The following is a 27,448-nucleotide window of genomic DNA, read 5'->3' on the forward strand; positions in this document are numbered from 1 at the left end:
CTCAAGTTTTTATTTTTTTAAATTATTATTATGGTTCGAGAAGCGATAAGTCCAGTAAGAATCATGTGACGTCACTTTTGAGCAGACAAAAACTTGTGTGGACCTGGTAGACAATGTTTGACTACATAGGCCTTGGTAATTTGAACATGTCACTGCAAATAATTAGGGTGAGTGTCATCTTATCGAGAATATATATAAATTAAAAAGTAGGGATGGGACTTACTATTTTTTTACTGCCAAAAACGAAGCTTTATCTAAGTTTGAAGAGACTAGAAAAAAACACAAACAAATCTATTTTTTGTAAGATGTATCACAAGCAATCAAAATACATACATACTGTTAATAAATTAAATTATTACTAAAGAACTGAACACTAATGTATCTTGAAAAAACTAAGGTCTACATCTACACCTGACCATCTCTATAACTTACATATAAAATTTAAACATCAAACTAAGATAATTTACTGCTGAATCATACAGACTAATAACAATTTTCACCCAAATAAATTGGGCACAAGTTTTTTGTACAGTGAGTGCTGAAAAAATGTGCGTGGCTTACTGAAAACTTGGCACCGCTCATAAGAGTTCATAATCATCTGGCAAAGTCATCATGTTTATGGGATGAAAAACATATTGCACATGTTGACTATGAAATTTTTTGTGCAGTTACAGTCATTTACTGTTTCTGAAAAACTTAAAATAATTAAAGCAGCAGAAGGAATTGGAAATATGACGTTGCAGAAATTTGTGCATGAGACTGGAGCAAGAAAAATTATTTTATTAGTACAATAATAGTCATCAGGCTTTTCAAGGCCCAAAAGTAACCAGAAATTGACCAAAGATTTTGCAAGTACATTTACGAGAAACAAAAGTTTGGGAATGCAGTTTCGACATAAACGTGCCAGTTAAAAGCTGTAGCTCGGGCTGGGGGAAATTTCAAAGCTGGCTGAGGGTGAACATAATGATTTGTGCATTAGAAGAAAGACTACAGTAGCACAAAGATTTTCTGATGCTTAAGGCTAAAGTTCAGAGGGATAATCTAAAGTTTTTAGGAGCAGCATTCCTATATTTTATTTCAAATAGGTAATGCAGGTCAGACACCTGTCTTATTTCGAAATGCCTTTGGACGTTACTGTTGAGAAAAAAGGAGCTTAGGTGGTTTCTGTAGGGATGGGTGGTAATGAGAATCAAAGGTGCACTGTAATGTTTATTACAGTAGGAAAACTGCCATCGTACATCTTTATAAAAAAAAAAAAAAAAACAATGTCGAAAGTTAATGTGGAAGGTAGAGATAGACAGGTCTGCAAATTTTTTAGTCAATTCAAGCTGAATACACACTTAATAATTTTTTAACCAAGTTTAGTTGAGTTCTTAATCAAATGAAGCTTGCGTAATTGCAGAAATTTGAGAGAAAAATGTTATGTTCCTGGCGGTTATGTTATAGTTCATTAATGTCTTCAGTGAGTTAGTAATTTGTGTCAGTTAATAAGTAAAATAAAACCTTTATGCATACATATTGATTTCTTTTAAAATTGAGTACAGTAGAACCCGTTTATAGTGAACCCGCCTATAATGAATTCCCGTTTATTGTGAATTTCCGTCTCAGTCCCGGCAAAATGATTTGAGGTTATGTATTAATTTATTGGATATAGCGCACAACTTTAGTCAATGTTGATACGTTTTCCCGTGTACCAAGAACAAATTTTGCCGACATAATGCACATTTATCTCAAATATTTTCATATAATTAAAAGTTTTTTCACAAAACGTCTCTTCTGGATCACATTGAAGTTTTTCTCAGCAATACGCTACTCGATTGTCCACTGTTCATATTATAAACAAGTCGTATTTGAGTGGCCTCGGTAGGCTACGTGTAGCCAAAAATGGTGATCAGTTTGGTGAAAATAAAAAATAGTTTTCCCTGCATAGTTAAAGAATGGGCGAACACGTGTACATTTATTATGTTATCAAAATTATAAATAAATTACCGCCACACAAATACGTATGTACATTATAGCAGCAAATTCAATATTTTTACGTCTCATTTTTATCGTTCACGTTTCGGACATTTTGATCGGGTAAGGTTCGTAGGACTACCACTAGATAGAACTCTGTGGACAAAATATTTCCATAGAAAGTGAGAAAATTTCGTTCCAGCTTTAGCAACTGCGATACTTTATGATACGTTGTAATCTTTGATGCACCAGACTCATTTTTCGTTTATTTACTTTTGACGGTAAAAATAATTACGTGTTATTAAGCTGCAAATGTGCTTCAATAAGAAATACGTACATATAAAAGGTAAAAAAACGCGTTAAAAAACGTAAGGCATTATCTGTGCGAGATAAACTGGACATTATTGAAAAGGGAGACTCCAACCCCACTGTCCCGCACGTGTTAATAGCAAAGGAACTGGGAATTGCAACATCCACATTAAGTACAATATTAAACAAGCTGAACAATCTTCTTTCTCAAGCTGCGATAACGTCACAGAGTATTAAATGCCCGAAAAAAGGATAATACGCCGATTTCCAAGAACCATTAGGTAATAGAAAGAGTAGTTCATTAAAAATATTATCTGCATTTGCTCATAAAACTGTTGCTTTGAGTATTTTCATTCGTTCTTTTCATGGCTTAGGCCTATGTGTAGTTAAGACTTTGCTTTTGAGTATGTATTGCCAATATAAAAGTTTTCCCAGATATAAAGTTTCCCCTCTATAGTGAACATATAAACTACTCCCTTCAGATTCGTTATAACAGGGTTCTACTGTATATCATTTGCACCAGATTATGGAAAACTCGGTAGGTGTGTAAGCCTCAAACAATTTCCTAGATGGTATTTCTGATGGAAAGCATTTTTTTTCTGACATGAACATATGGGATTATGCTATAAAGTGTTTGCAAATTAATGGCATGTAATTTTATGCTTTTAGTGCGTGTCAAATATGTATCGAGTTAAGCTGGATTCTCAATCACCAGTCAGTCACGTGACCTGCAGCCAATCAAATGGCCAAGAAAATTCCATCCGTCCATTAAAACCTTACCAAGCTTTAACTATCCATGGATGAAATAAACTCCAAAATGTTAGCAAGATACCTATTGCCTGCAACATTTACTATCTTTAAAATTTAGCTGCCGCCATTAAATGTTATTAACTTACCATGTTTTATTGCATAATCGTCACACATTTTATATTAAAATCAAGTTTGAAAAGTAGGGGTGCGAAGTTTATGCAAGAAAAAAATTTTTTTAGGTAAAGTTATTCATTAAAACAAAACCCATTCATGGAAAGTACATTTATTTAAAAAGTGAAGTATAAAAGATCACACCATAAAATTTAAATTAAAAACCTTTCTTTAACTTTAAATAGAAAAACAAAATATGTGGCCTGAACAAACGTGTAACTATCGTAATAGTACACAATTACCACAAAAGAATGCGGGCTATCAAATGTAGTTAACTTAGCACTCAACAGATAGCACACGTTGCATGCAATCGGCAAGATATAGATATTCGACTACGTGTGCGCTCTATACGGACAGCAACATAACCAAACATGAATGATGTCAACTAGTGCTGGCTGCAATGTTATGAGCGGTACACCGCAGCGACACAGACAATCAGATAAAGAGTAAAACAGTTAAAAAAAACGTCTTTAAAAGAAAATTTACACATCAGACAACTTCGAATTTCCGTTAATGAAATAAGTGGTAATGTCAAAATAAATATTAGATTTCTACTTAAAAATACATTGTTTTATACGTAAATAAAATACCTACACAAAGAGCTCAGAATCTAATAGCAGGACCAAAAACATAGTCCGAGGTTTTTTTTCTTCCAAATTTAACAATAAAAGAGGGTACATTTGAACATTTTTTTAACTGAAAATATTTTAGTTAATATCAGAGAAAAAAAAATTGAATTTAATGATTTATTAAGCGCTTTAACTGTCCTGATTGTCAACATAACACCCTTTACGGTTAAGAAGGCTAACTTTTATATTTGTAGTTCCTAAATATCATGATTCAACAGGATTTTCTACTTAGATATTCCATCAAACCAACTGTTTTAACAAAGTAATGCTAGATTTAATGTTCCTACTCTAACCAGTTGTTTAAACAGTTACAATGCCCTCTTATAAGACTTGAAAACATATGAGGAATATTAATGAACAAAATGCTCTCCTTCAGAATTACATTCAGACTATTTAGTTTTTTTTTTAAAAATTATTTTAAAAAAGGCTCAGTGCAGCATAAATGTAGCAAAATTAGTACATACTCAAAATATACACTTCAGAATTTTTTTTTTTTTTTTTATATTTTCCTTCAGTAATTTTAACTTCATTAAATGGACATCTCAAAAATCATGTGCAGGAACTACAACTTTACCAACACAAAAAAAATGTAAACAGGAAATTAACTCTATAGGTATTGGTTATCAAAATTGTTTCATATTTAGAAAGAAACAACCCAGTCTTGTAGAACATATTTTTGTCACTGAAGACTTTTCAGAAAAACAGTCAATACACAAAAACAAAATGACTATTTTTGCTGGATATTTTTTCTTATCAAGTGGGCAAAAGGTGGATGGTTGGCTAATAAGATGAAAACAAAAAGGCACAAACTTTTTTTTTTACAAAACTGAAATAGTATTTCTTAGAGGTATTTGTGTAAATAAAAATTAAGTTCTCGAACATTTATGCATAAATACTAGTGGTGCACCGATGCGGATACCGATGAATCGTAATCGGCAATTATGGGTACTTACCGATTAATCGTAATCGGCGATTATCTTAACGATTACTTTGCCGATTATTTATGTCCCGGCGTAATTAAGTAGGTTTTTACCATGTGATATTTTGTTACACATTTTAGGATGAAATACGGTAATATTTGTATATATTACAAAATTCATCTAACTCCGTAATATCATAATTACAGATATTTCATTAAGTTTAATAAATCTCATTGCCTCGAACAATAAAAAAGACACGTTTCCTACACGTTTATTTACGTTTCGCCTTTGTTTAGTGGCCTTGTACATTACCTATAGCCAGAGACATAAAATATATGGCACGCAATCAAAATACCACAAACAGTTGCAGTGGATTCTATGACAATCGATCTTTTCGAGTCGTAGTAGCGGTTCATAATCGTGGTCCCGATACCTTCTAGTTTTTATCACTGTGTTTTACAAACTCGTTATGGGCGTCTTTGGTAACATTATCCGTTTGTTATTTGTATGACGTGAAAAGTGAAAAAGTATTTATAATTTTATATATTCAGTCAACATAATAAAATCACATGTGCTAGTATTGGTTTTTAGTCATTTTTGTATAATGATGGCGAGTAGGGAGAAAAAAAGTGAAGTGTGGAAACATTTTTCTAAAAACTCAAGTGAACAAAATAAAGCAGCATGTTTACATTGCTAAACGGTAATTTCTTGATGCAACCTTATGTGATAGTCAATAATAATGCTAGTTTTCCGCAACATAAACTTACCCATTGTAAATTACAATTATTAGACTGTAGTTCAAGTTGTTTACAATAAGAAATATAAATAGAAGTTAATTTAATTTACACTTTGCAATGACTTAATAGTGTATTTTATATATTTTTATACTGTTATTATAACTGTATTCTCGATTTTACCTAATCTTGTTATTCACATGGGAATAAAATTTTTTGTGTGCATTATTACACTTAAAAAAATTTCTTCATTATAATCGGTATCTGCCGATTATTGCTCTCGTAATCGGTAAAGTCATATCGGTGCACCACTAATAAATACTAAGTTTGAAATAAGTTGCATGAAATGTAATAATAAACGCTAATTTTTCTGGCCCGTACTCACAGCAAAGGTAAAACTTCAGTGAAAGCCATTTGTACCGATGATGAACGTCGTGCTACCTTAAAGATTGTAATTTGAGCAGTCACACATATCAAGAACTAAATGCTTTGAGCTGGAAACGTGAGGAATTATAGCAGCTTGGAAGAACGAAACAACCACTTCCCACTGTTTGGACATGGAATGCAAGTGTGTGTGTGTACCTGGGTAAGAAGATCTACACACTGTTGGAATGGGAAACAAATCAGTGATCTTAATTTTGTATTGGAGAATAACATGTGCATTATATATTTTTTTCTCACAAAGATCCCTTTTTTTTACTTGCACAATAAAAAAAATCACCGGATGCACTCTGTCATATTACACAGAAATAAACACCCTCAATACTCATGAAAAGAACCAATGATTCTGATACTGACAAAATCATGGCATTGAAGATCCTGCCCAGGCCTAAGTATCATACAGCCTAAGTATCATACAACCTAAGTATCATACAAACATGCATATTTTTTTTAACCATGGCAAAAAAAAAATATGTAATACAGCTATAGGAAAAATAATAGAACAGCATGGCTTAAAATTGGAATGTTTTTTTCCACCTCCAAAACAAGAATTTCTAAATGGCAGAGAAATTCTTGTTTCGGAGGTGGGAAAAAAACCAAATGCAGTGATTAAGTGCATTTTGCCCACGATTTCGTGACAGAAGCAAACTTTCCCTCACTTTGATGTAATCCTAACAGTCAAGATGGCACACAGTCCTAGTCACCGACAGTGGTGATGATGGCTCCCAAGTCGACGTAGAGAGAGTAGAGGGTGGGTACGACTGCAACGTGTGCCATTATCTGGTCGGCGGCTGGACGATGCGCTGGGTTGTAGCTCAGCATGCTGCTCAGCAGCTGCAGCAGGCAACTGTCGTACTGGCCCCCGTCCACCGGCATGTACGATCCCTGCATTATCTTCATCACCAGTGCCGCGAGTGTCTGCACAGACAGCAAGTGCTCTTAGGCCACTACGTCATAGCAACTGCCTGGTTTAAAAAACTTATAAATAATTTGCAATGAATGATCACTAGAAATGCAAAATTCGCTGATTCATTCGGTGATACGCTAGAATTCAAACACATATACATCTTAGATAATTTTGCTATTGGCTTACTGTTCATCTGGATGAATCTCAACCAGTTATAAACCCTCAACCAAAGAAGGATCGAATCACAGACAAACCAGCTGAGACGACATACAAGTCGGCAGCCAATGAACTTGCGTTATTTGCCCGAGTGTACAGGGGTATGTGCAGTCTATCCTGAAGGCCATCGAAACAGTGAAATTTGCAGGTTAATTTGTTAGGTTAATTCTGTTGGTAAAACTTTTTGGACCATCTTATTTGAATACTAGAGGAGATATAAGTTGACACATTATTTTGACTGTATTCAAAATCCTGTTGGGGATGACATGACAGCTTAATTATCATTGAATGAATGTAAATTTTCAATGTTCGTAAGAAAAAAAATCAGTCTTTAGTATACCTGTCACAGCAAAGCAAAATAATCTTTGTGACTCTTAAAACATTCCTGCTTACTTTTTTTTGCAAGCATTTTTTTTTAAATTACTATAGATAACAGGGGCAGCTGGCTTTATAAATTCGATTCCAGTGACATAATACCTGAAAACTGCTTACGGGCATACGTGAGTCTTAAGTAATAGTGAGTCGAATACAACATCATTGCTGTTAAAAATGTGTTCATAGGTAAACCTGCTCAGTCTTGCCATTCATAGCATGATTTATTTGAACATTCGTGAGATACGGAGGGTTAACAATAGTTGGGAATATCGACCAGGGGCTACGCCCCTTCTGCGAGTCCACGTGTGCACTTGTGTAGCATTTGAACAGCATGCCAGTCACCCTGAGAGAAATGATATAAAATCAGTGCAACACACCCCAAAGTAAAATGAACTAGTATTGTAACCTTTTTCTTTCATGCCCCAGAGCTCCTGTGTGTTGTTTCACCCAACATCTAGCAGCGTGCCCGCTAGGAGTGTGCCAGGTCTTTGCAGACTTCAGGAGGTTCGAGTCTGTCCCCACACGGGCAACGTCACGACCCTGAGTGAGCGTCTTGGCCAGGTCCGTGTGCCCCTTCACACGGTGGCACCCACATCAACGTAACGCCTCTGTCTCTCCGATAACCGACATTTAGTAACGTCCTGACTCCGGGGAATGGTACATTATGGTTGGGCACGTGATGATCGTGACAATGTCACTCCATTGTACGTGAGGACAACGCAGCGTCATTTGTGTTCTCTACTCTACAACGACAAATGCTAATATTCGTTCCCTGCTCACAAGCCAAGTGATATTGCAAAGGAAAGCACTCAAACACGCCCGTCATCGGACGGAGGGCGAAACGACCACGTTTTCTCCCTCGCATGCCATGGATCGTAGTTTCCTTGCCACGTGACTGCGTTCGCCCTCCTCCGCTACGGCGAGGCGTGCAACTCACGGGCGCCTGGAAGGCCTTGCGCAGCGTCAGCATCTCATAGAGGACGCAGCCCAGCGCCCAGATGTCGCTCTTTGCGTTGTAGTGTTGGCCCTGGCACAGCTCGGGCGACATGTAGCACGGCGTCCCCACCACGGTGCTTGCGCTGCTGCGGCTGGAACAGAGGGCGTGCCGTGCCACAGACTGCGCTGAGACTCACCTCTCGAGGCTCAAGATGTACTATTTTACCGTGCTACCCATTAAGTATTCACTCATCCAACTTTAAACTCTGAGGTTACATCAGAAATGTTATACCAGGGTTTGACTACACAGAAAGTCTTTATTTAACATAATACAAAAAAAATTCTGGGTAGGCTGTATTTTGGACTACAACCGCCGGGTGTTTGTTTCTTGAATTTCCGTTGCACTGAAAGGGAATGTTGTGTATGAAATAAATAATTTAAAAATATTAATGTTGTTTTATTTTTGACGTGAATTTGAAAAGGTTTGGTGGCTGATAAAAAAATTGAGACACCAAACCGCAACGAATTCGGCCCATTGTTCACAACCACTCCATATCAACACCAGAACCATCAGAGCGCATATCCACGCCCATTACCAAACCATTGTCTGCATTCCCCGTCGCTTCTCATGAAGCAGACGGCTCATTACTAGAGACCTGCAAAATTCGCGGATTCATTCGGTGATAGGCTAGAATTCAAACACATATACCTCTTAGATAATTTTGCTATTGGCTTACTGCTCATCTGGACGAATCTCAACCAGTTATAAACCCTCAACCAAAGAAGGATCGAATCACAGACAAACCAGCTGAGACGACTTACAAGTCGGCAGCCAATGAACTTGCGTTATTTGCCCGAGTGTACAGGGGTATGTGCAGTCTATCCTGAAGGCCATCGAAACGGCGAATTTTGCAGGTCTCTACTCATTACGTCATCACTGAAAATGTTCACCAGGTGAGTCATACATAATGACCATGAGTAATGTTACTACGATATATTTACTTAGCTTTCATAGTTCACTAGTTTTAAAATGCATCAAATCCTCAGTTGAAGTGACACCCAACCCGAAATTAAAGACATTCATATTCCTGATGCATACTGAACTAATCCCGCTACGTGGCTGCTGACTAGAAAACATAGACAAAAGACAACTGAATCGGCTAGTCTTCAGGTAAATACGATACTAGGACCCACTGACTTACTGCAGCATCCTGTATGCGTGTGTTTATAGTTTTTAAAGGTTACATTAATAATTTTTTTTTGGTGACTTAACACTAGTTTAGTTATGCGTTAAATTATATAATAATTAAAGATAAAAAATGTGCTTTGCCAAAAGATTTATAGAATTTATAAGTTTTGCTCATTGTATGTTTTAAAATTTACAGTTTGTGCTTGTATCCTTACTTCACACAATTTTTTTATAACAAAAATTATTATTATTTAGTCTTAAAATGATGAATGATCATAACTTGAAGATTTTGTAAACTGAGACATTAATTAATTTGTTTAAAACTACTACAAAAAAAAAACTGCAATACATTTTTAGTGTACCTATATTGATCACCCATCTCTTTATATGACGGCTATTCATTATATAAGCAGTGTTTGGTCAATAAAAAAAAAAACCTGTGAGAAAAAGATTTTGTAGACATTTTTAGTTTACTACATATCCACTTCACATTTTCACATAATCGCAATTCAGTTCCAAGCATTTTTCGCACAGCTGCACTAGTTTCTGAAATTCCCCTGAATGGGAATGGAATAGATGCCTTGGCTATAGGCATCATAGATTTCAAATACCTAATGCATGTAGCCTACGTACTTTGGCTTAGTAAATATATCTGGAAAACATTTAAGCAATCTCTGTACGAGTCTAAATATATGATACTTTGTTTTTTTTTGGGAAGAAAAAGGTATCCTTTTGGTTGATTTATAGGGCTGTGCGAATGTGACTTTTTCAATGCAAATCAAATGTGAATCAAATAATTGCAAATATTTGCGAATAGCGAATAATTTGCGAATATTTTCTAATTAAGTTCTAAGTATAAATCTGAATAATTACAATCAAAATTTGTAATATTACAAATTGTTGTTTAAAAGAGTAATGTTCTTTAGCTTTATATACATTTTTATTACTCAAGTAACATGTAAATTGTTATGTCTCTTCTAATGGTTTAGTAATAAAACACAATTAGTGATATAGAAATGTCTTCATCAAAAGCCAAACCTACACCTGGCCATCAACATTACGTAAATTGCAGTGCAAAAAGACCAATTCCTTTACATGTTCTGGATCCAGGCATTGCCTCTTGGAAGTGACAATGTTCCCAGAAGCAGAAAAACAACGTTCTGAACTTCACTTCTTCTTCTGAAAATTAAAAACGGCAAAAAAAGTTTAAGAAAGTAAACAGATCTTCGATGTATCAGTTTTATTTTCCGCAATGAATAGTCAAGCGATTACCAATCAATATATCGAAGAGTGGTTTACTACAACTGCTCGTAAGCATGGTCAATATTCTGTTCTCAGAGTCTTTTGGAATCAAACGTGTCAAGGCAAAATAATTTTTAATGAATTTTGTTTATCGTGTCTTTTTAATTTTATTTAATTATTTACGTAACATTTTCGGTAGTTCAAAAAGTGATTGCACTGGAGCAATTCTAACACAATTCTCTGGCCATGGGCCGCTCTGCTGGCCATAACCACAAACGGACATGTTTTCTTTTTTGCTGTAGCCATGATGGCAGCTGTGTTTACTTTTCTATCGTAAAAAAAAATTTATCTAGATTTGTATTAGTAAAATTAATAGAATGGTGACCAAAGAGTATGTGTGCATTAGTTTTTAAAGGTTATTATTGAAAGCTGATGCACTGGCATTGTTTTAAATAGTTTTACACTTTTATATGGCACATGGCTCGCCAAAAAATTGTGCTAAGGACAACTGGATATAATAAATTAATTATGCTACACATCACGTAAAGTTTGCAGTAAAATCGTAAGCATTTATAATTTTATAATAATTTTCACGCTACATTGGCTTTAACTGTTCTTAGTATGCCCATTTACCTAACCTAAAATTTGATGTAAGTAAAGGACCACTTACAGTTTTTTTTTCTTTCATTAAGTCTCTCGGGAAAATGATTTCTCGAAGTTCGACATATTATTGTATCACACTTTTTGTCAAACAAAAGTAATATTTTAATAATACTTTCGAAAACTTTCGAATATTTGAAATTTTCAAATACCTAATTTGGTTTCGAATGTGAATTGAATCAAATATTTGATTTGCATGAATATTTGCAATTTTGAGTATTTGCACACCCCTATGATTTAATGAAACATGGGTCAACAATTACAGCAAAAATTACAAAATTAAGATTGTCAACCGATTTAATTTCCATGCAATAAACTTCTATGCAGAGGGGTTAAAGAAACTGGTGCAGAAAAAACTGATTACGATTGTGTGAAAGTGAAAAGTAGGTCTAGTTAATTGAAACTGTCAAAAACTTTTTCTTGCGAGTTAATTTTTTTTTTAATGACAAAACTGAGCTTACTTTACGAATAGCCCTCGTAACTGTACTCAAGTCATAAATATAACTCCCTTATAATGCACTCGGCAGTTCTATTGCTTGATTCTCTCCAGCTGTCACCCCTTTATAGCATGCCATCAGCACAGAGGCCAGTAGTCATGTGACAAGTGCAGGCTAGAGGGGCATAGCTAGAGACCCAGAAATTTCGCGGATTCCTCTGGCCTCAGGATAGAATTCAAAGGTATAGGTGTGCTCGACCCATGCTTACTTTCCCATTGGTTGATTTCTTAGCGAGAACATTTTTATCCTTGTTATTTGGCACCACCTGATTCGCTTACTTCTCTCCTAAGCTGGGCATCGTTGGTTCACGGTCGTAGAAGGGCGTGTCCAGACAACTGCGTGCCAATCACGAACACAGTGCGAGAGTGTGAAGGTTTGCATTCTCAGCTTGCGACTAAATGAATTCGCGAGATTTCCGGGGTCTCCAGGCATGGCGCTCCGGGGGCTCCCACGAGGGGCTCACCTGGACAGGACCTTGGAGATGCCGAAGTCGCCGACCTTGACGACGCAGGCGGGGCCGCCCGTCAGGAAGATGTTGGCCGTCTTGAGGTCGCGGTGCAGGATCCTGTGGGAGTGGACGTGCTGAACGGCCAGGACCGCCTGGCAGAACAGGTGCAGCACGGACTGCAGCACCAGGCACCGGCTCTTGTCACGACCGCGCTCGGCGTCTCTCTGCCTCGCTGAACAGTTCATTCTGCTTTTTACAATGTCACTGTCAGCACACACTTCATTGTACTTGAATATAACATTAATGTTATCTTCGAAAGATTTGTGCAATGGGAGTGCATGACTTGATGTAAGCTTTCGGACATACGCCATTGCCAAGCACTTTTTCTGTAGAAGAAAACTAAAAAATACCCAAAAGACAAAAACAAAAATTAAGCAAAAAAAATTGCTGTTGTCAACAGGATATAAACACCACATATTATTCCATAACAGGAGTATGGTCAACAAACAAAGAAAAACAAAGAAAAATGGACTAAGAGAACGGAAAAAAAAAACCACAAATGATGACAGCACAAAAATATTGAAACCAAAAAAATTCAGCACAACAGTTGAAACGAGACAAAACAAAAAAAAAGACAAAAAATGAAAAGACGAAACAAACACAATAATTTTCCAAAACAGAAACAAACGACATTTCGTGAACTGTTATCTGCTTCCGTCCTCAGGCAGAGACGCACATGGTACGAAAACACAGGTGCGACTCATACTTTGGGTATTTTTTAGTTTTCTTCTACAGAAAAAGTGCTTAGCAATGGCGTATGTCCAAATGCTTACGTCAAGTTATAACATAAATGTTAAGCATACAAAAAAAAAAATGTCAATATTCCCACTTTTGAGACAAATTTGAGACGTCCCATGATTCCCTCTTCATTCTTAATCTCTGTCAGCTCCACATGTCCCTAGTTAGTACCTTGTTGCACGACTCTCTCCTATTTTAAGGAAAACTAAGTTTCCCTTTTTATCTTGGGTGTAAAAAATGACTTTTTTTTAAGTATTTAAAATTTTTTATAAAACTATTCAGTTTAAATGTCTATTTTGTCCTGAGGCATGGTTAGAATACACTAGTTTACCTGGAAACAATTAAATAGACTACAAGCTGAAGTCATTCCTTTGAACTAAAAACACATCTCATTAGATACTGCAGATGCTATTATTCCCAATTTAAAGTGCTCCGTTACTGAAATTGAATGTATATATGTAGTCCCCTATTCCCACCATCACTGGCCAGAACTGTCACTTTATCCAACCTCAGGTGTCTGGGCATGTTGATACTTGTCTAGCGTAGATCTGACCCTTCGCTGTGTCATGAATCACGGTGAACCAGAGAGTCACAGCACAGTGATTCTTAGCATGAGGAAAGTGTCTCGACCCGTGTACTGTTTCATGTTTCAATGTGCACCGACACCTCAGCTATGAGGTATGCATTGTATCGCGAAACAACGCACAAATAATGTCGCTCTGCCTGTTAGCTTTTACAAACATCAGCGCTTTTTTTTTTGTGGCTGACAGCCTAGTGTTGCCGAATTTTGTTCTGTTCCATTTTCATACAGGTTTATTTTATTGTAAATTGCCGTTCTGGTTTCACAATGAGACAAAACTGTGTTTCACTTGGTAGACAGTCAAGTAATCATGCACCAGTGTCAACACAAAGTCTCGAAACAGTAAGCTGTTCAAATTAGTAAAAATACTTTAGAACAATATCCACCTCTGCTGTTCTTACAAAATGGAATGTTTGTTCTCACAGTGAGGAAAACATATTAAAATTTTTTTTTAGAACTTGAAAAAACCACCAAGATTTTGGAGTTCTACACTGTCATAAACCTCCAGCTTGCGCAACTTAACCTGCTATGTACCTTTTGGACAGTCCCACCAAAATTACCTTTTGTCACTTAGTGTAACTGTTTTTTTATATCTTAATTAGCATATATGTTTTATTTTTAATCCGGTTTGTAAAGTGTACTGTAATATTTTTTTATCTCGCATCCTCCAAATGTATCTCATCACCAGCGAGCGTGAAGTGGCAGTGTAGCTCTTGGACTTCCGTGTAGCAAGATAGCTACATTGTGTGGGCCGCGTATCCTCGCAAATTCTTCGTGGACTTGCCTACTCAACAAAGTTACTACAGCATATTGTAGCATACAAATGCAGAGAGCCCATGGTGTCAGTGCAATATCCTCCGTTATTTTATGAAAGCATCTCTATCACTTTTAATGCAGAGTATTGGCACCAGGTTTGAAAACATGTACAGAACTTTCTTACACTCAAGTCACACACGAGTCTGTATACCCGAAAAATCACGTACGTTACATAAGCGATTTAAGATATGTACTTAATTCATAAAGACAAGATTATATGGTGAATTGCAATAAAACCAAAATAGCACTGAAAAGCATAATACAGAAATGCAGGTTATATCATGGAATTCAGTTGCATTACTTAATTCAGATAAAAAAAAAAGTAATCTTTTAATATTTGGAATTCAAGGAATGACTTTTTTTTTTAGACAAAAAACTGTGCCAAAGTGCATGAATCTGAAAAATTTATTTAATTTGTTTTATTGTTCAGAATGTTATTTGTTTTAGCCCAATTTATTACAAACTGTTTTATCATAAATATGCAATATATAATTTTTACCATTATTTTGGAGGAGCAAGTATTACAAAACAGCTATTATAAAAATAAAACCATAAAATCTTGTCTGTACGGATTCAAGCGCTCGCGACAAAACCCCTGTACCGAGGAAGCTGCACCTTCTGGGGCAACAAGCGCCCGTCCCTCCGGGCGATGAACTCCTGGAGCGTCCCGCCGCTGGCGAACTCCATCACGATGCTGAACACGCTGTCCTCGTGGAAGCTGTCGAGGTACCGGACTATGCAGGGGTGGGTCAGCATCGACAGCACCCGCACCTCGTTCCTGGCGGCCTGCACACACGAGCCGGCGAGACAGCATCACATTTATGTCCGCTTAGTTTGAAAGTATTTATAATGCAACTGACCTGACCTAATTGACCATCTTAATTAATTAGGTAATCACGAACACACTGCAAAATAAAAAAAAAATGGCAAAGGTCGAATGATTGCACAGGTCTTATATTGGAAAATAAGAACAGCGATATCTCCTAAAGTATTTGTAATTTCTTATCTCCGCCGGGTTTAATGAAAAGAGGAAGTTAAAGAGCATATAATAAAAGTATTTTCGGATTTTTAACATTTTTTTTGCAAATACCTACCGCTAAAGTACATATTTACCAACTATTATTTTTCACAAACTAGTAGGAATTACGAAACCATACCTTCAGGGTAAATTTAGGGGCGTGTGTAGTGTGTGAAAACCAAGTTTTCAGATTTTTTTTTAAATTTCAGTTCTAAAAAGCTGCAAAGTCCGATAATTACCTATGTTTTTGTGAGCTTGCACCAGGCAAGTAGAAAGCTTCATGTATGTATAATTTCAGGCTTGGCAGTTCAAATAAAATTCACAAAAGGTGGGCAGTAATCCTATTATGTAGTTTTTTGGTTTGCTTAACATTAATGTTATATTCAAGCACAATAAATGCTTTAATTTTTTTAATGGAGGAACATGATGACGTTATTACTCATGCCAGAGCATTACAACATCTGCTAAATAATCTTGTGTAGTTTTAATACTACGCAACACTATGAATAAAGCTTTACATTTCATTAACATTATGTATGTTATGATATAACCATCCGAGCAGTTATCTTAAGTGATTTTGGCGAAACATTGAAAGAAAAAAAAAGAAAAATATTGGCCATTTTAAGTAAAAAATAAAAATTTGAAGTAAATAAGAAATATGCAAAATAATTGAAACTGCTTAACACTAATATTTAATTGAAATTTTATGAGTAGTACACTCAGGACTTATCATCATATTTTTAAATTAGTAAAAATAAGAGGCGTGATTAAGGGTTCCGACAATATTTTCTGCTGCAATCAAAATTACGAAAACCAATGGCTTTGATCTGTTCAATATTCAACTCTGGCACCGGCTGGGGACTGAGTGTGCCAAAAATAAATGATGGAGATGGACGAACCACCAGATCCTTCGCGGATATCTGCTCCACTGGGATGGACTTAACGATGACGGGCTTGCAGTCCGCCTGTCGAGTGCACAGGTGAACTGCTCTGGAAGCGCACACACACACAAATATAACACTGCTCATCAACAAGAGAACTTCTTTAACTCCTATTTGAAAGTTTTTTAGTTCCTAATTATTTAAAACACACTTAAATAGTGCAGGATAACTAACCAAAATCACCAGTACCCAACACTACCATTTTACATGTTTTCTCTCTCCTCATTTTACACAAACATATTTATACTTCGTCTTACCCGAAAGATCCTCTTCCAACTACTCGTATTTGCACGTATCTTTCCATATTGTCAACAACAAATAACCGAGGGATATAGCCAGTAGAAACATCTAACAGAATAACATAAAGTGTATCATCGGAGGGGATTGAAAGGTACACTTACTGAGTCTCTCAATTAAAATGAAAGGTATTAAAACACTCGTTTTGCTACAAATTATATAATTTTTTTTTTCTTTACCCACATAATTATTTACTTATACTTCATGGTCTTAAAAGTAAAAACACTTTTTAAATTCCACATTAAGAAGCAGCTACCACAGAACCGCAAGTCATTTGATTCAAATTGCTCTTATAACCTGCGAAATTTGGTTTAAGCTATATTCCCGCGACTTCATACTTCGTGTTTGAATTGAGTGGACAGTGCATAGTAAGTGCGCAACAAAAAACTAGCGTGCGAATGTCACGTGAGTATCCATTACAAGTCTGATTTACTGGAATACTGTCCAAGAAAAGTTCAAAATATCGCGCACTGTTATATAATTCATTGTTTAATGTGAAAATATTTTCTTTCTAAGCATTGATAAAGTACTAGGAAACAAATCATCTCTCAAAATTTTTATTAATGAAGTAAGGCAATTTATTACGTTCCTCATCTATAACCAACGAGCATACAAGCATTCTATAACGAACGTAACTATCTTGTTAGAATTACCAGCACTGACTCAGATACGGTGTGGATATTATTACACCGGGGATAAACATACAGAACAAGCCTAGTGTGCATCAAGTGCATTTAGTGAAATAAGAGAAATTTTGAAGTTTAAGATTTATGTTGGTGTAACTGACTACCCACTCCATGATTCCGCATCACATAATGGTGAATTTGCAGACCTGTTGTGGTTGCTTGTGGCTGTCGTAAAATATTTTACGAAATCTTTTTGAAAATTACATTATTTTGCTGTTTTAAGACTCACACGATTATTTAAACAAAAAAAAATATGGGGAATATTGTGGGCAATGCATGGGATTTGCATTATCATCCGGATGTGACCCCACATCCTTTAAAGGAGCCGTCATTTGACCCTTTGTATGGATTTCCAAACGGTCGCAAGCCGAGAGGTAAATTATTTATTATATTTCTGCCTAGTGTAAGAATGAAATATCTATTCACCCACCCAGTGGAAATTTATTTTTGTCACCTTGCTATCCACATCTGGTACTTGGAGGTTATCATGTAATTCTTGTTTTGTGCAGTTATGATCGCTACCCAAGAAGAAATGGAGTCCGCGAAGTTGCCCCTAGACCAAAGAGGTTACTGCGCGCACAAGTTGATCGAGTACCAGGCGTGTCGGGCGGATGTTGCACCTTGGTTGTACAAGTGTGCCCATAAGAAACACGAGCTTCTAAACTGCGAGTATGATGAGTAAGTGAACATCAGGCCAAAATTTTGATTGTCCACTTCTTTGGTTGAAGGGATCACCTTGGTGTGTGTCCCTGCATTGTTTTACAAACTCATTATTAGTGTATAGGTAAAATTCTGGCATCGCTGCTTTTCCGCAAATAAAATAATAAAAAACGGAAAATACTTTTTTCAAACACTAAAGATGTTCTTCTATTTACTCTGAAAACAGTGTTTCTAAATTTGTACTGGTTTCTGAGAAATTACAGTTTATATGTTACATTACGATACCTGTGCATTGACGTGTGGGTTCGTGTGTTAATGTTTTGAAGCGCTTAAGTCAAATATTGAGAATGGTCTATTAGGTTAGTTTAGCCACATTAAAAATACTTCCAATTATTTTTAATGGTTGCTTAGGAATTACAAATTTATGATTTAGTTATTCTGACTTAACCGACCGTTCACACACTTTCACAGTATTTTTGATGTAGCTATACTAAACTAATCAACCATCTTACGCTATTTCTAAGTGTTTTTAATTAAGCTTACCTAAACGACCATTCTTACAAATAACAAATTTGTAATATTTACACTGAACATGCACAAATGTGGACTGTCGTGAATATTAGGTTTGCTGATTCTGTGATTCTCCATTTATAAGAACGTAAAAAAAAAATTGCGATGCCTGCATCAATGCATAGGTGTTATAATGTAAGCTACAAACAGTGATTTCTCGGCAACCAGTAGGGAAATAAAAATGCTTTTTGCAAGGTAAATACAGGAACGTTTCTAGATTTAGAAGCAAGTATTTTCTGAATTTTATTATTACTTTCTGAAAAAGCCACGACAAGAAAATTACCTATGTGGGTAGTTACGTGCCACAAAAATATGTGGTAAATAACGGTCACCCCCCAAATATTTCAATTAAATAATTTTGGTAAAAGTTCCCCATCACCTATCCAATTTTACCCTTTGATCTTGATGGCATGATCCTGTGGTACATGGTATTTGTTTGTGTTGTGATATGCTTCTATGGTCAGGATCTTTTGACGTACTAAATTAAAACAGAAACACCATGTACTACAGAATCAATTATACAGGATCATGCCATCAGGATCAAGGGATAAACTTGGATACATGTTAGGGAACAATTACCATAATTTTGTTACAGTGACGATATTTGCGGTACTAGTAAAACTAAATTCAATTAACCATATTTCATATGCTTAGCGTTCTATATTAAATACTATCCCTATTATTTATAAGAAAAAAAATTGTTTAGCTTCAACTCAAAGATGTATACCAGCTTTGGGAGAGACTTGAGACCATAAGTCAAATTATTTTACCAACTTTTTTTATTGCGATTAACATGCAGCTGAAGGTTGTTCGTAAAATTCTGACTCGACTAGTATATTTTTATCGTAACACTATAAACACTATTGAAGTTTCAACGTGCTGAACACTACTGGGTAAATATGTATTGTACGGATTAGCCCCAAAAAAAATTGTACAAATATGAAATAACTTTCATTATATGCTATCTTACGTCCTCTTTTCAGAACCGCCTGCGGAGATAAAAAATTCCAATTACTTTTGGAGATATCGAATTTTTTAATATTCATTTTTTGGCGATTTTTTTTAAAAAAAATTTTAAAAATCCGAAAATACCTTTATTCTGTGCTCTTTAACTTCCTATTTTCATTAAACCCGGCGGAGATCAGAAATTCCAAATACTTTATGAGATATGGAATTTTTTAATTTTCATGATGTGCACTGATGCGGCGTTGAGCGGGAAGCCTACGATTCACACATCCTTCTGGACATACCCGAATACTCACGTTGGCAAGCCTTCTTTTCTTAAAATTAGCAAGAAGTAATTAAAAATACTTTAAAACACTGTGGATGGTTGGTTATATTAGGTAAGTATAGCTCCATTAAAAAAAACTGTAAAATCATTATATGGTTGCTTAGCAAATAACTTTTCAATATGTAGCTATCCAGCGCTAGGAAACCGTTTACATGATTTCACAGTATTTTTAATGTAGCTATCCTAACCAAATCAACCATCCACAATGTTTTGAAGTATTTATAATGTAGCTAACATAACCTAATTGACCATTAGTTTTCATGAGTTGCATATTTATTTACAATAAACAAAAAAAAAAAAAACCGAAGATGCACGATCGGGCGTTTACCTCTCGTCTGTTGAAAGAAGGCTTGCCAACGTGAGTATTCGGGTATCGGGTATGTCCAGAAGGATGAGTGAATCGTAGGCTTCCCGCGTTTTCACCATTGTTGCTTGTTTACAAGTATGATTTTTTTTTTCCCGCGACGTAGTTGAACGACTACATCACGTATAAAGAAAATTACGTGAGTTCCTACTGTTCATCCTTTTTCCCGGTTTGTTAGGTCAGGTCAGCTACATTATAAATACTTTAAAACTAAACAACCATTAAAATTAATTTTTATTATTTTTAATGTCCGTTCAGTTTCAAAGTATTTATACTGTAGCCGACCTGACCTAATCTACCTTTGTCCCGTTTTGTTAGGTCAGGTCAGGTCAGTTACATTATAAATACTTAAAACTATACAAGTAAAATTAATTGATATTTTTAATTTCCGTTTATTTTGAAGTATTTATCATGTAACTAACCTTACATAATGGAAAATTTCTGTTATTTAGGCATTCACGCACACACGGCAAAATATAAAATGGCGTCTGTTGAATGATTACATAGGGCTTGTATTGCAAAATAAGAACAGCTATATCTCCAAAAGTAATTGGAATTTTTAATCTCCGCAGGCGGTTTTGAAAAGAGGACGTAAAAGAGCATATAATGAAAGTTATTTCATATTTGTACGATTTTTTTTGGGGCTAATCCGTTCAATACATATTTACCCACTACTGTTATTCTTGTCAGTTCACCGACTGCCTAGTCAAATGGCACAAACTGTAAATATCATGCAGGAAGAACAGCATTTAAAAAAAAATAAAGTGAGTTTTTTAGTACTTGCCAGATATGCAACATCTAACCTCTGTAATGAGAGATTCATATGTTCTTATTTTACTTAACCCTGACACAAAATTTATCGTAGAATCCTTTAAAATAATGCTGAATGTGATAAATATACAAAAATTGTGTTTTGAACTATGTACTTTACGTGGCACGAGTGACTTTAGTTTCCGTGCTCGCAGATAGAATTCGCTGCCTGAGCAGCTAAGTTGAGTATTGAATCATTCAATTTGCAGACCAAAATTTCAAACGCTGTAATGAAACAGGTCCGAGAGAAGCAAGACTTAAAAAATTAATGTGTTCTCGTGATGCTAAGCAAATATACTTAAAATACTCGGACACAAAATTTAACGTAGGGTTCTTAAAAACAAAATATTAACCGGAATAATTTTAAAACACACATTATAACACTAAGTATATTTTTATATGAATTTGTTTAAATGTCTGAAATCAATTAATACAAACAAACATTAACTTTATTGAGCTGGCTCAGTCTGTGTGGCCCTTGTTCCAATGACAGCCAACTTCTTGAACAGGGTGTCTACAGGTCATGAAAGTCTTGAAAAAGTAAAGAAACTGAACAATTGTGCCATGAAAGTCACGGAAAAATGTCTAAATGAACTGCAATGGTGTTGGAAGACACAAAACTAATTTCCAGCAGCCTTTTTTCTATCTCAAATAAATAAATAAATATATATATTTTTTGCTTTTACTCCTCACTTTAGTTTAGTTTATAGTCACAATTTAAATTTAAATACTGTAGACTTCTGATAGGAATCTAATGGTCCTAAAAGCCTGATGGTCTGGCACCGGCCTGAGACGCACCTAAGCTAGGTCCCTTCCTAACCAGAACCCCTCCTAAAAATAATCTAGGTGTTAGTTAGGTTGACCAAGCAATTTAGTTGTGGCTTGTGTTTGCATTGGAATGTTCATCCTTATGTTCCTGCTGAACAGTATTTGCATCTTGCAGACGTATTTGCTCTAAAACTCAGCGTTTGTAGATAAAGGGACATACCATCCGTTGATCCGGCACCGGCAAAGTCCCAAGCGTCCAGATTGTTGGAAGTTTACTGTAGAGACTGCCCACTTAAATCATGATGAAAGTGTTGCTGGAAAAATTTTTTTTAATTTAGCTCTCTCATTTATAATTGTGTGTATTCCTGTAAATTGTGGAAAATTTCTTTTTTTATTTGTTCATGTTTAAATTGGGTTGCGTAGTAGGTAAATATAAATCACCCTTTCATAAAAAAAACTTAAAGGAAAATTGTATTAAAAAGTACTGAAATTGATTTAGCAGGAATTTGTAGACACGCTGTTATTTGCTAATAAGCCGTGCCACTGAAGACCCAGTGATGTCATACACCTGCACACTGTAGCCTACAAAGTTTTGCACGAAATGCATGTACTCTATATACAATTTACAAAATCCTGAGCAAGACGGTGATGTCGTGAGGCATACTAATGTTCCAATTGAGAATTACCTATTATAAAGTAACTTACTATAAGTAACAATGTCTATAATAATTACTCTTGTTAATTACTCTCACCGAGAGAGGTCACCGGACCCCTCAAGCTGTGATAAAAAATTCTTTACCACATCCATATTTAATCTCTTTCCTTAAACTTGGATTTATAAGCTACAGTAGAACCCTGTTATAATGCTCCTGCATATAATGTTTTCCTGCTTATGTCATATTTTTAAAGTCCCAATATTTCCCCCATAAGGACAATGTATTTATTTCCTGCATATAACGTTCATAAATAGTGTCATTTCCTGCTTATAATGTTTGCTTTCTAACATTCAATAAATAGGGAAAAAATGTTTTAAAACCAAATTATTCCAACACTTACGATAAAAAGTTTCCTTTATGTATGCCATACAATACATGAAGTTTGTTAAAATACAATTTTATGCAATATACTGAAGGTACACAATGTTCATAGTTACGTGTCAGTTGGCACCCTTAGTCAACTCTTCTCTTCCTTGCCATTCCAGTGGGCATTCAGATGCACGTACATAGTCCTACGATATTTAAGTTGCCAACCATTGAGCGAGGGCATAACTAAAAGTGTTTTCTATTGCTTACAAATATTTATTTCTTTCATTCATACGTACGAATTCCAAAATTAAACATTTTCAGGTGGCAAAGGAGTAGACTCTCTCACTCTTAATGTTGTCATCATGAATTGTGAGATTTTTACCAGGGAACAAGACAAAGTTGAAAAATTGTTGGCTTGTTTCAGATAATTCATGTATCAAGTATACTATCTTTGGTTTTAACATTAAAGTTGTTTACATAGCTTGGTGAGTCCATTGGTACAAAGCTCGAACATTGTTAAGTGCTAAATTGAGATTTCCTGCTTATAATGTTTTTTTCTTGTGCTCCCTTGAACAACATTATAACAGGGTTCTACTGTATCTATAAAGCGCAAACTGCTACAATTTAAAATTTTATAACAGCAGAAAAAAAATTTTCTTAAGCAAAATTGCCTTTTTATTATTTTTCTCATTATTTCAGTGCCGTCTGATAAACAGTTTGATATAAAAAATACTTTATTATTTTATTGTACAAAATTAACAATCAAGTCTACAAAGTATTATTTTAAAAAATATTCCGTACACACAATAGGCATAAATAAATGCAGAAGTTGGGTAAAGTTGGCATATATCTGCATTGTGTTCAAAACTTTTAAAGGGGGATGAATATAAAGTCTGCCCAAAGAATATTTTTATATGAAAATCTTAAATTGAAATTGTTATGTTGTAAGTTATTCTCTAATATAATTAGGGAACATTTGAATTGAAGAATTGTATATTTAAATACATAACCTTTGATATGACTGTTTCTATCCACACTACTTGGTAGGTACTCTAAATTGTGCATTATACTTTTATTAAGTTGGTTGTCTGGTACATAAACTAGGAATGCATTGTTTTAACAAATGCAAATTATTTTGTGACTGAATTTGAATATTATTTGTATTCATACCTATGTATCTTGAATACAGTCCGCAAGGAAATAATTGTCTTATCTTCACTACATTAGACATAGTATAAATGAAATACATGTGTTGTAACAATTATTTTAAGTTTGTGTGCAATAATGCTACAGTAAAACCTCCATTAACGAATATTCTATTTAACGATAAACCCCATACAACAAAATCAAATTTTGGTCCCGCCGAACCGCCATAAGATCAATGCTGTTTTAACCTCTAAATACCGAATTTTATTTGTTCTGAAATAGTGAAATTCCCTTTACAACGAACTGCCGCTATTGAAAAACACGCAAAAATAAACATCTCCTACAAGACATCCACTAATTTTTTTGCATTCACTGCTTAAAAATACGTGCGTATAACCTTAAAATAATAAGCAACATCGCGGAAGGCAATAAATAAAGCATCATGGATAACACACGTCGTGTATACATGCCACACTTTGTTCAAAATGGCGGGTACATTTAGCGCTAGTGGCGGAAACCTCTCGTACCATCGCTCTGGCAAGACGAACAACTAGTGTATTTTGCGTTTCTATGGTTAAAGATGCGCACACGCAAATATTTTTAACTATGGTGTAGTACAATTTCCGTTTTTTCAGTTTTCACTGTTGTTTGTTTATTTCCACACGTAGTTACGGAAATCAACACGTTACTACAGTAAAATGAATTCTAATCCTAAAAAGCGGCGACAAATTAACGTTAAAATAAAATTAGAAATTTTAAATGCAGTTGATGAAAGTGGAAAAAAAAAAGTGATATAGCTAAACGTTTCGACATCCCGGCGTCTACACTTTCGACCATATTATCCAACCGGGAACAGATTGAAAACAACGCTTCTCTGGTAGGAACAAATCGAAAACGTGTGAAAGTATGTAAAAATGATGATTTGGACAAGATACTTTTTGACTTGTTAATGGAGGCTAGGGCATCAAACATCAACAAAGGCATGCCAGGAAGCACTGGGGATGGGAATTGATAATTTCCAAGCATCAAATGGTTGGCCATTAAACAAGTGTATTCTATGTACTTTTTCATGTTTAATTCCTCATATCGTATTAAAAAGTCAAAAAGACAGTTCTAGCCATTTATGTGAAGCTTTATGGTGACTAGAAATATATCGTGCGAAACCTCCATTTAACAAACCCCTTTACAACAAACACTACAAATTTTGGTCCCTTGAGATTTGTTAAATAGAGGTTTCACTGTAGTTGTTTAGACCTGTTGAATATTTTTATAAGAACAATTTTTAGCTCCTAAAACAGACAGAAAAATTGTCTTGATATAGTTGGGCACATTCCTCTCCTTTGGTAGTGTTTAACAGCTGCAAGACATCACACCTACGATGCACTTTTCCAAGAGCCCAAATGTACTGAAGGAACTCGGGGTATTTGAACACAGCTCTTAAATCATTACAGTCCACTTGTAAAGTTCTTTGTTCACTCTCATTTTCATGGTGTCTCTGAGAGAAAGATAGAGATATACATGCAGACATTTGTGAGGACTGTGTAAGTTCTCTGACTGGGGAATCAGAGTAGTAATTGTAGGAAAAGTATTTGTAGCCAATAGGAAGGCAGCTCCTGAATTAATCATTTTAATGTGAGAGACATATTTAATGGCTGTGCTAACAAACAACTTTTTTTGAACATTTTATTTTTAATTTCATTGATCACAGTCATCGCCGGGAGCCCACAATGGGGCAACAGTGACCTATTGTATCATTTATTATGTTTCCTTGGTTGTACCAAGTGTTCAAAATTGACTGCGGGATATTTTCTTAGCATGCCGAGTGATGATTTACCATGAACTGTGTTTGTTGGTTTAGTGAAATCGTGGACAGTGTGAAAAATAGTCCTGGCAAAGAAAAAAATAAAACTACAATATTCTGCTATAAACCCTTTTGTTCGAAACATCACTCAGAATTCAGTAATAACCAACTTGGTGAACACCTCGTATTTTCTTCAAGTGTTTAACGTATGTGCGATTCAGGCCAGAGCTAGCCGGCGAGATCTGGATTGCCACAAGCATTTCTGTCTGATCCTGGAGGGTGGCTGTTTCAAAGATTCCCCAAACATGTTTGAGTGCACATTTGCTTCTGAATTCCCATCACTTTTATCAGGAGATGAGATGAGTTGTGGGCGTGTTATTTCCCCAGCTACATACTGCGGATGAAGGAGTACGAGCGAGAGAAGCGACTGCTTGTGCGCAAGAAGAGACGCGAAGCGAAGGAAACGGAAGAGATGGCAGAGTGAAGAGCGAGCCCAGCAGCTCACTGTAGATGCTTAGCGTGTACATACACAGTTCTCACACGGAATATTACTGTTGCGGCACAGAACCGTTCAGTGTACATTTGACTGTAAAACATCAACTTCTGTGGTTTTCTGGGTGCTCTTGGGTATTTGACAACAAAGAATCCTGATGAAAAGGGAGTGTGAAAACGATTATTTAAATGTCGAATGCTAGTTGCAATTTCTTAAAAAAAAATAAAGGTTGTTGATTTTATGGTGTAATCTGTTTGTATTGTGATGGGTGACACTGATCCAAGTAGTGAATTCCAAACGGATGTTCCAACGCAAGCTAGAGCACCTGGCTCATCCATCAACATGCATGTTTACTTCTGGCCTTGTCACTCTTGTCAAATTTTCGATTCCAACACCTTCACGTGTGTCAAAGTTGGAGGGATATGGCATCACTGAAAATATCACTAGGTTTCCATCAAATATTTTGCAAATAGGTTGGGTTCTAAAATAAGTTTGATATTTGATGCAAAATGGCCCATCATAATAATGCTTAGCGAAAATGGAAATGACCTCCAATTGCTGTCTAGATGATTCTTTAAATGGCAATGAGCACATGGCTGATTAAAGAGTTAAATAACTAAAATGTTAATATGAATGTAGTATATGAATAATTTTATTAAAAATAAAAAAAAATCTTTGATCATTTATCTCATGTAACAAATATTATTGTAATTAAATGTCAGATTAAAAAAAATGTACAAACACGTCAAATTGAATTCCGTCTAGCATTGTGATGCATTATTTTCTTTCAAAATGAAAAATTTTGAGTTAGCTCAGACCAAAAATAAACTTTGGTGGTGTGATATGATTTAAATATATTTGGAGAAAATTGGAAGCCATTTTATATCAAATACTTCCACTCCAACAATTGTAAAATATGTTGGAGACAAATATTTTGACAGTGTGACAGGGCCTTTAGTCTTGCACCGATATATGGCGGGACAAAGTATCACCATGCATGGCCT

The 27,448-nt window shown here is 35.4% G+C and overlaps 2 protein-coding genes and 1 long non-coding RNA gene across 3 annotated transcripts; 2 read left to right on the forward strand and 1 right to left on the reverse strand.

Annotated features, from left to right (window-relative positions):
* Positions 1 to 6,105: 6,105 nt before the first annotated feature.
* Positions 6,106 to 17,517, reverse strand: LOC134535061 (serine/threonine-protein kinase Nek8-like). Its single transcript, XM_063373905.1, has 6 exons — positions 16,791 to 17,517; positions 16,492 to 16,582; positions 15,190 to 15,360; positions 12,396 to 12,556; positions 8,346 to 8,496; positions 6,106 to 6,828 (listed from the first exon to the last, which is right to left on the reverse strand). The coding sequence occupies exons 1-6, from the start codon at positions 16,835 to 16,837 to the stop codon at positions 6,607 to 6,609; spliced, it is 843 nt and encodes a 280-aa protein (XP_063229975.1). The 5' UTR covers positions 16,838 to 17,517; the 3' UTR covers positions 6,106 to 6,606.
* LOC134535064 (uncharacterized) lies at positions 10,501 to 16,123 on the forward strand. Its single transcript, XR_010075570.1, has 2 exons — positions 10,501 to 11,337; positions 12,361 to 16,123. It is a non-coding gene; the product is annotated as an uncharacterized LOC134535064 (long non-coding RNA).
* LOC134535063 (NADH dehydrogenase [ubiquinone] 1 beta subcomplex subunit 7) lies at positions 17,197 to 26,685 on the forward strand. Its single transcript, XM_063373908.1, has 3 exons — positions 17,197 to 17,890; positions 18,026 to 18,194; positions 26,339 to 26,685. The coding sequence occupies exons 1-3, from the start codon at positions 17,770 to 17,772 to the stop codon at positions 26,433 to 26,435; spliced, it is 387 nt and encodes a 128-aa protein (XP_063229978.1). The 5' UTR covers positions 17,197 to 17,769; the 3' UTR covers positions 26,436 to 26,685.
* The last annotated feature ends 763 nt before the right edge of the window (positions 26,686 to 27,448 follow it).

The sequence above is a fragment of the Bacillus rossius genome, chromosome 8 (assembly GCF_032445375.1).
Source record: "Bacillus rossius redtenbacheri isolate Brsri chromosome 8, Brsri_v3, whole genome shotgun sequence".
In the NCBI taxonomy this organism is placed as follows: Eukaryota; Metazoa; Arthropoda; class Insecta; order Phasmatodea; family Bacillidae; genus Bacillus; species Bacillus rossius.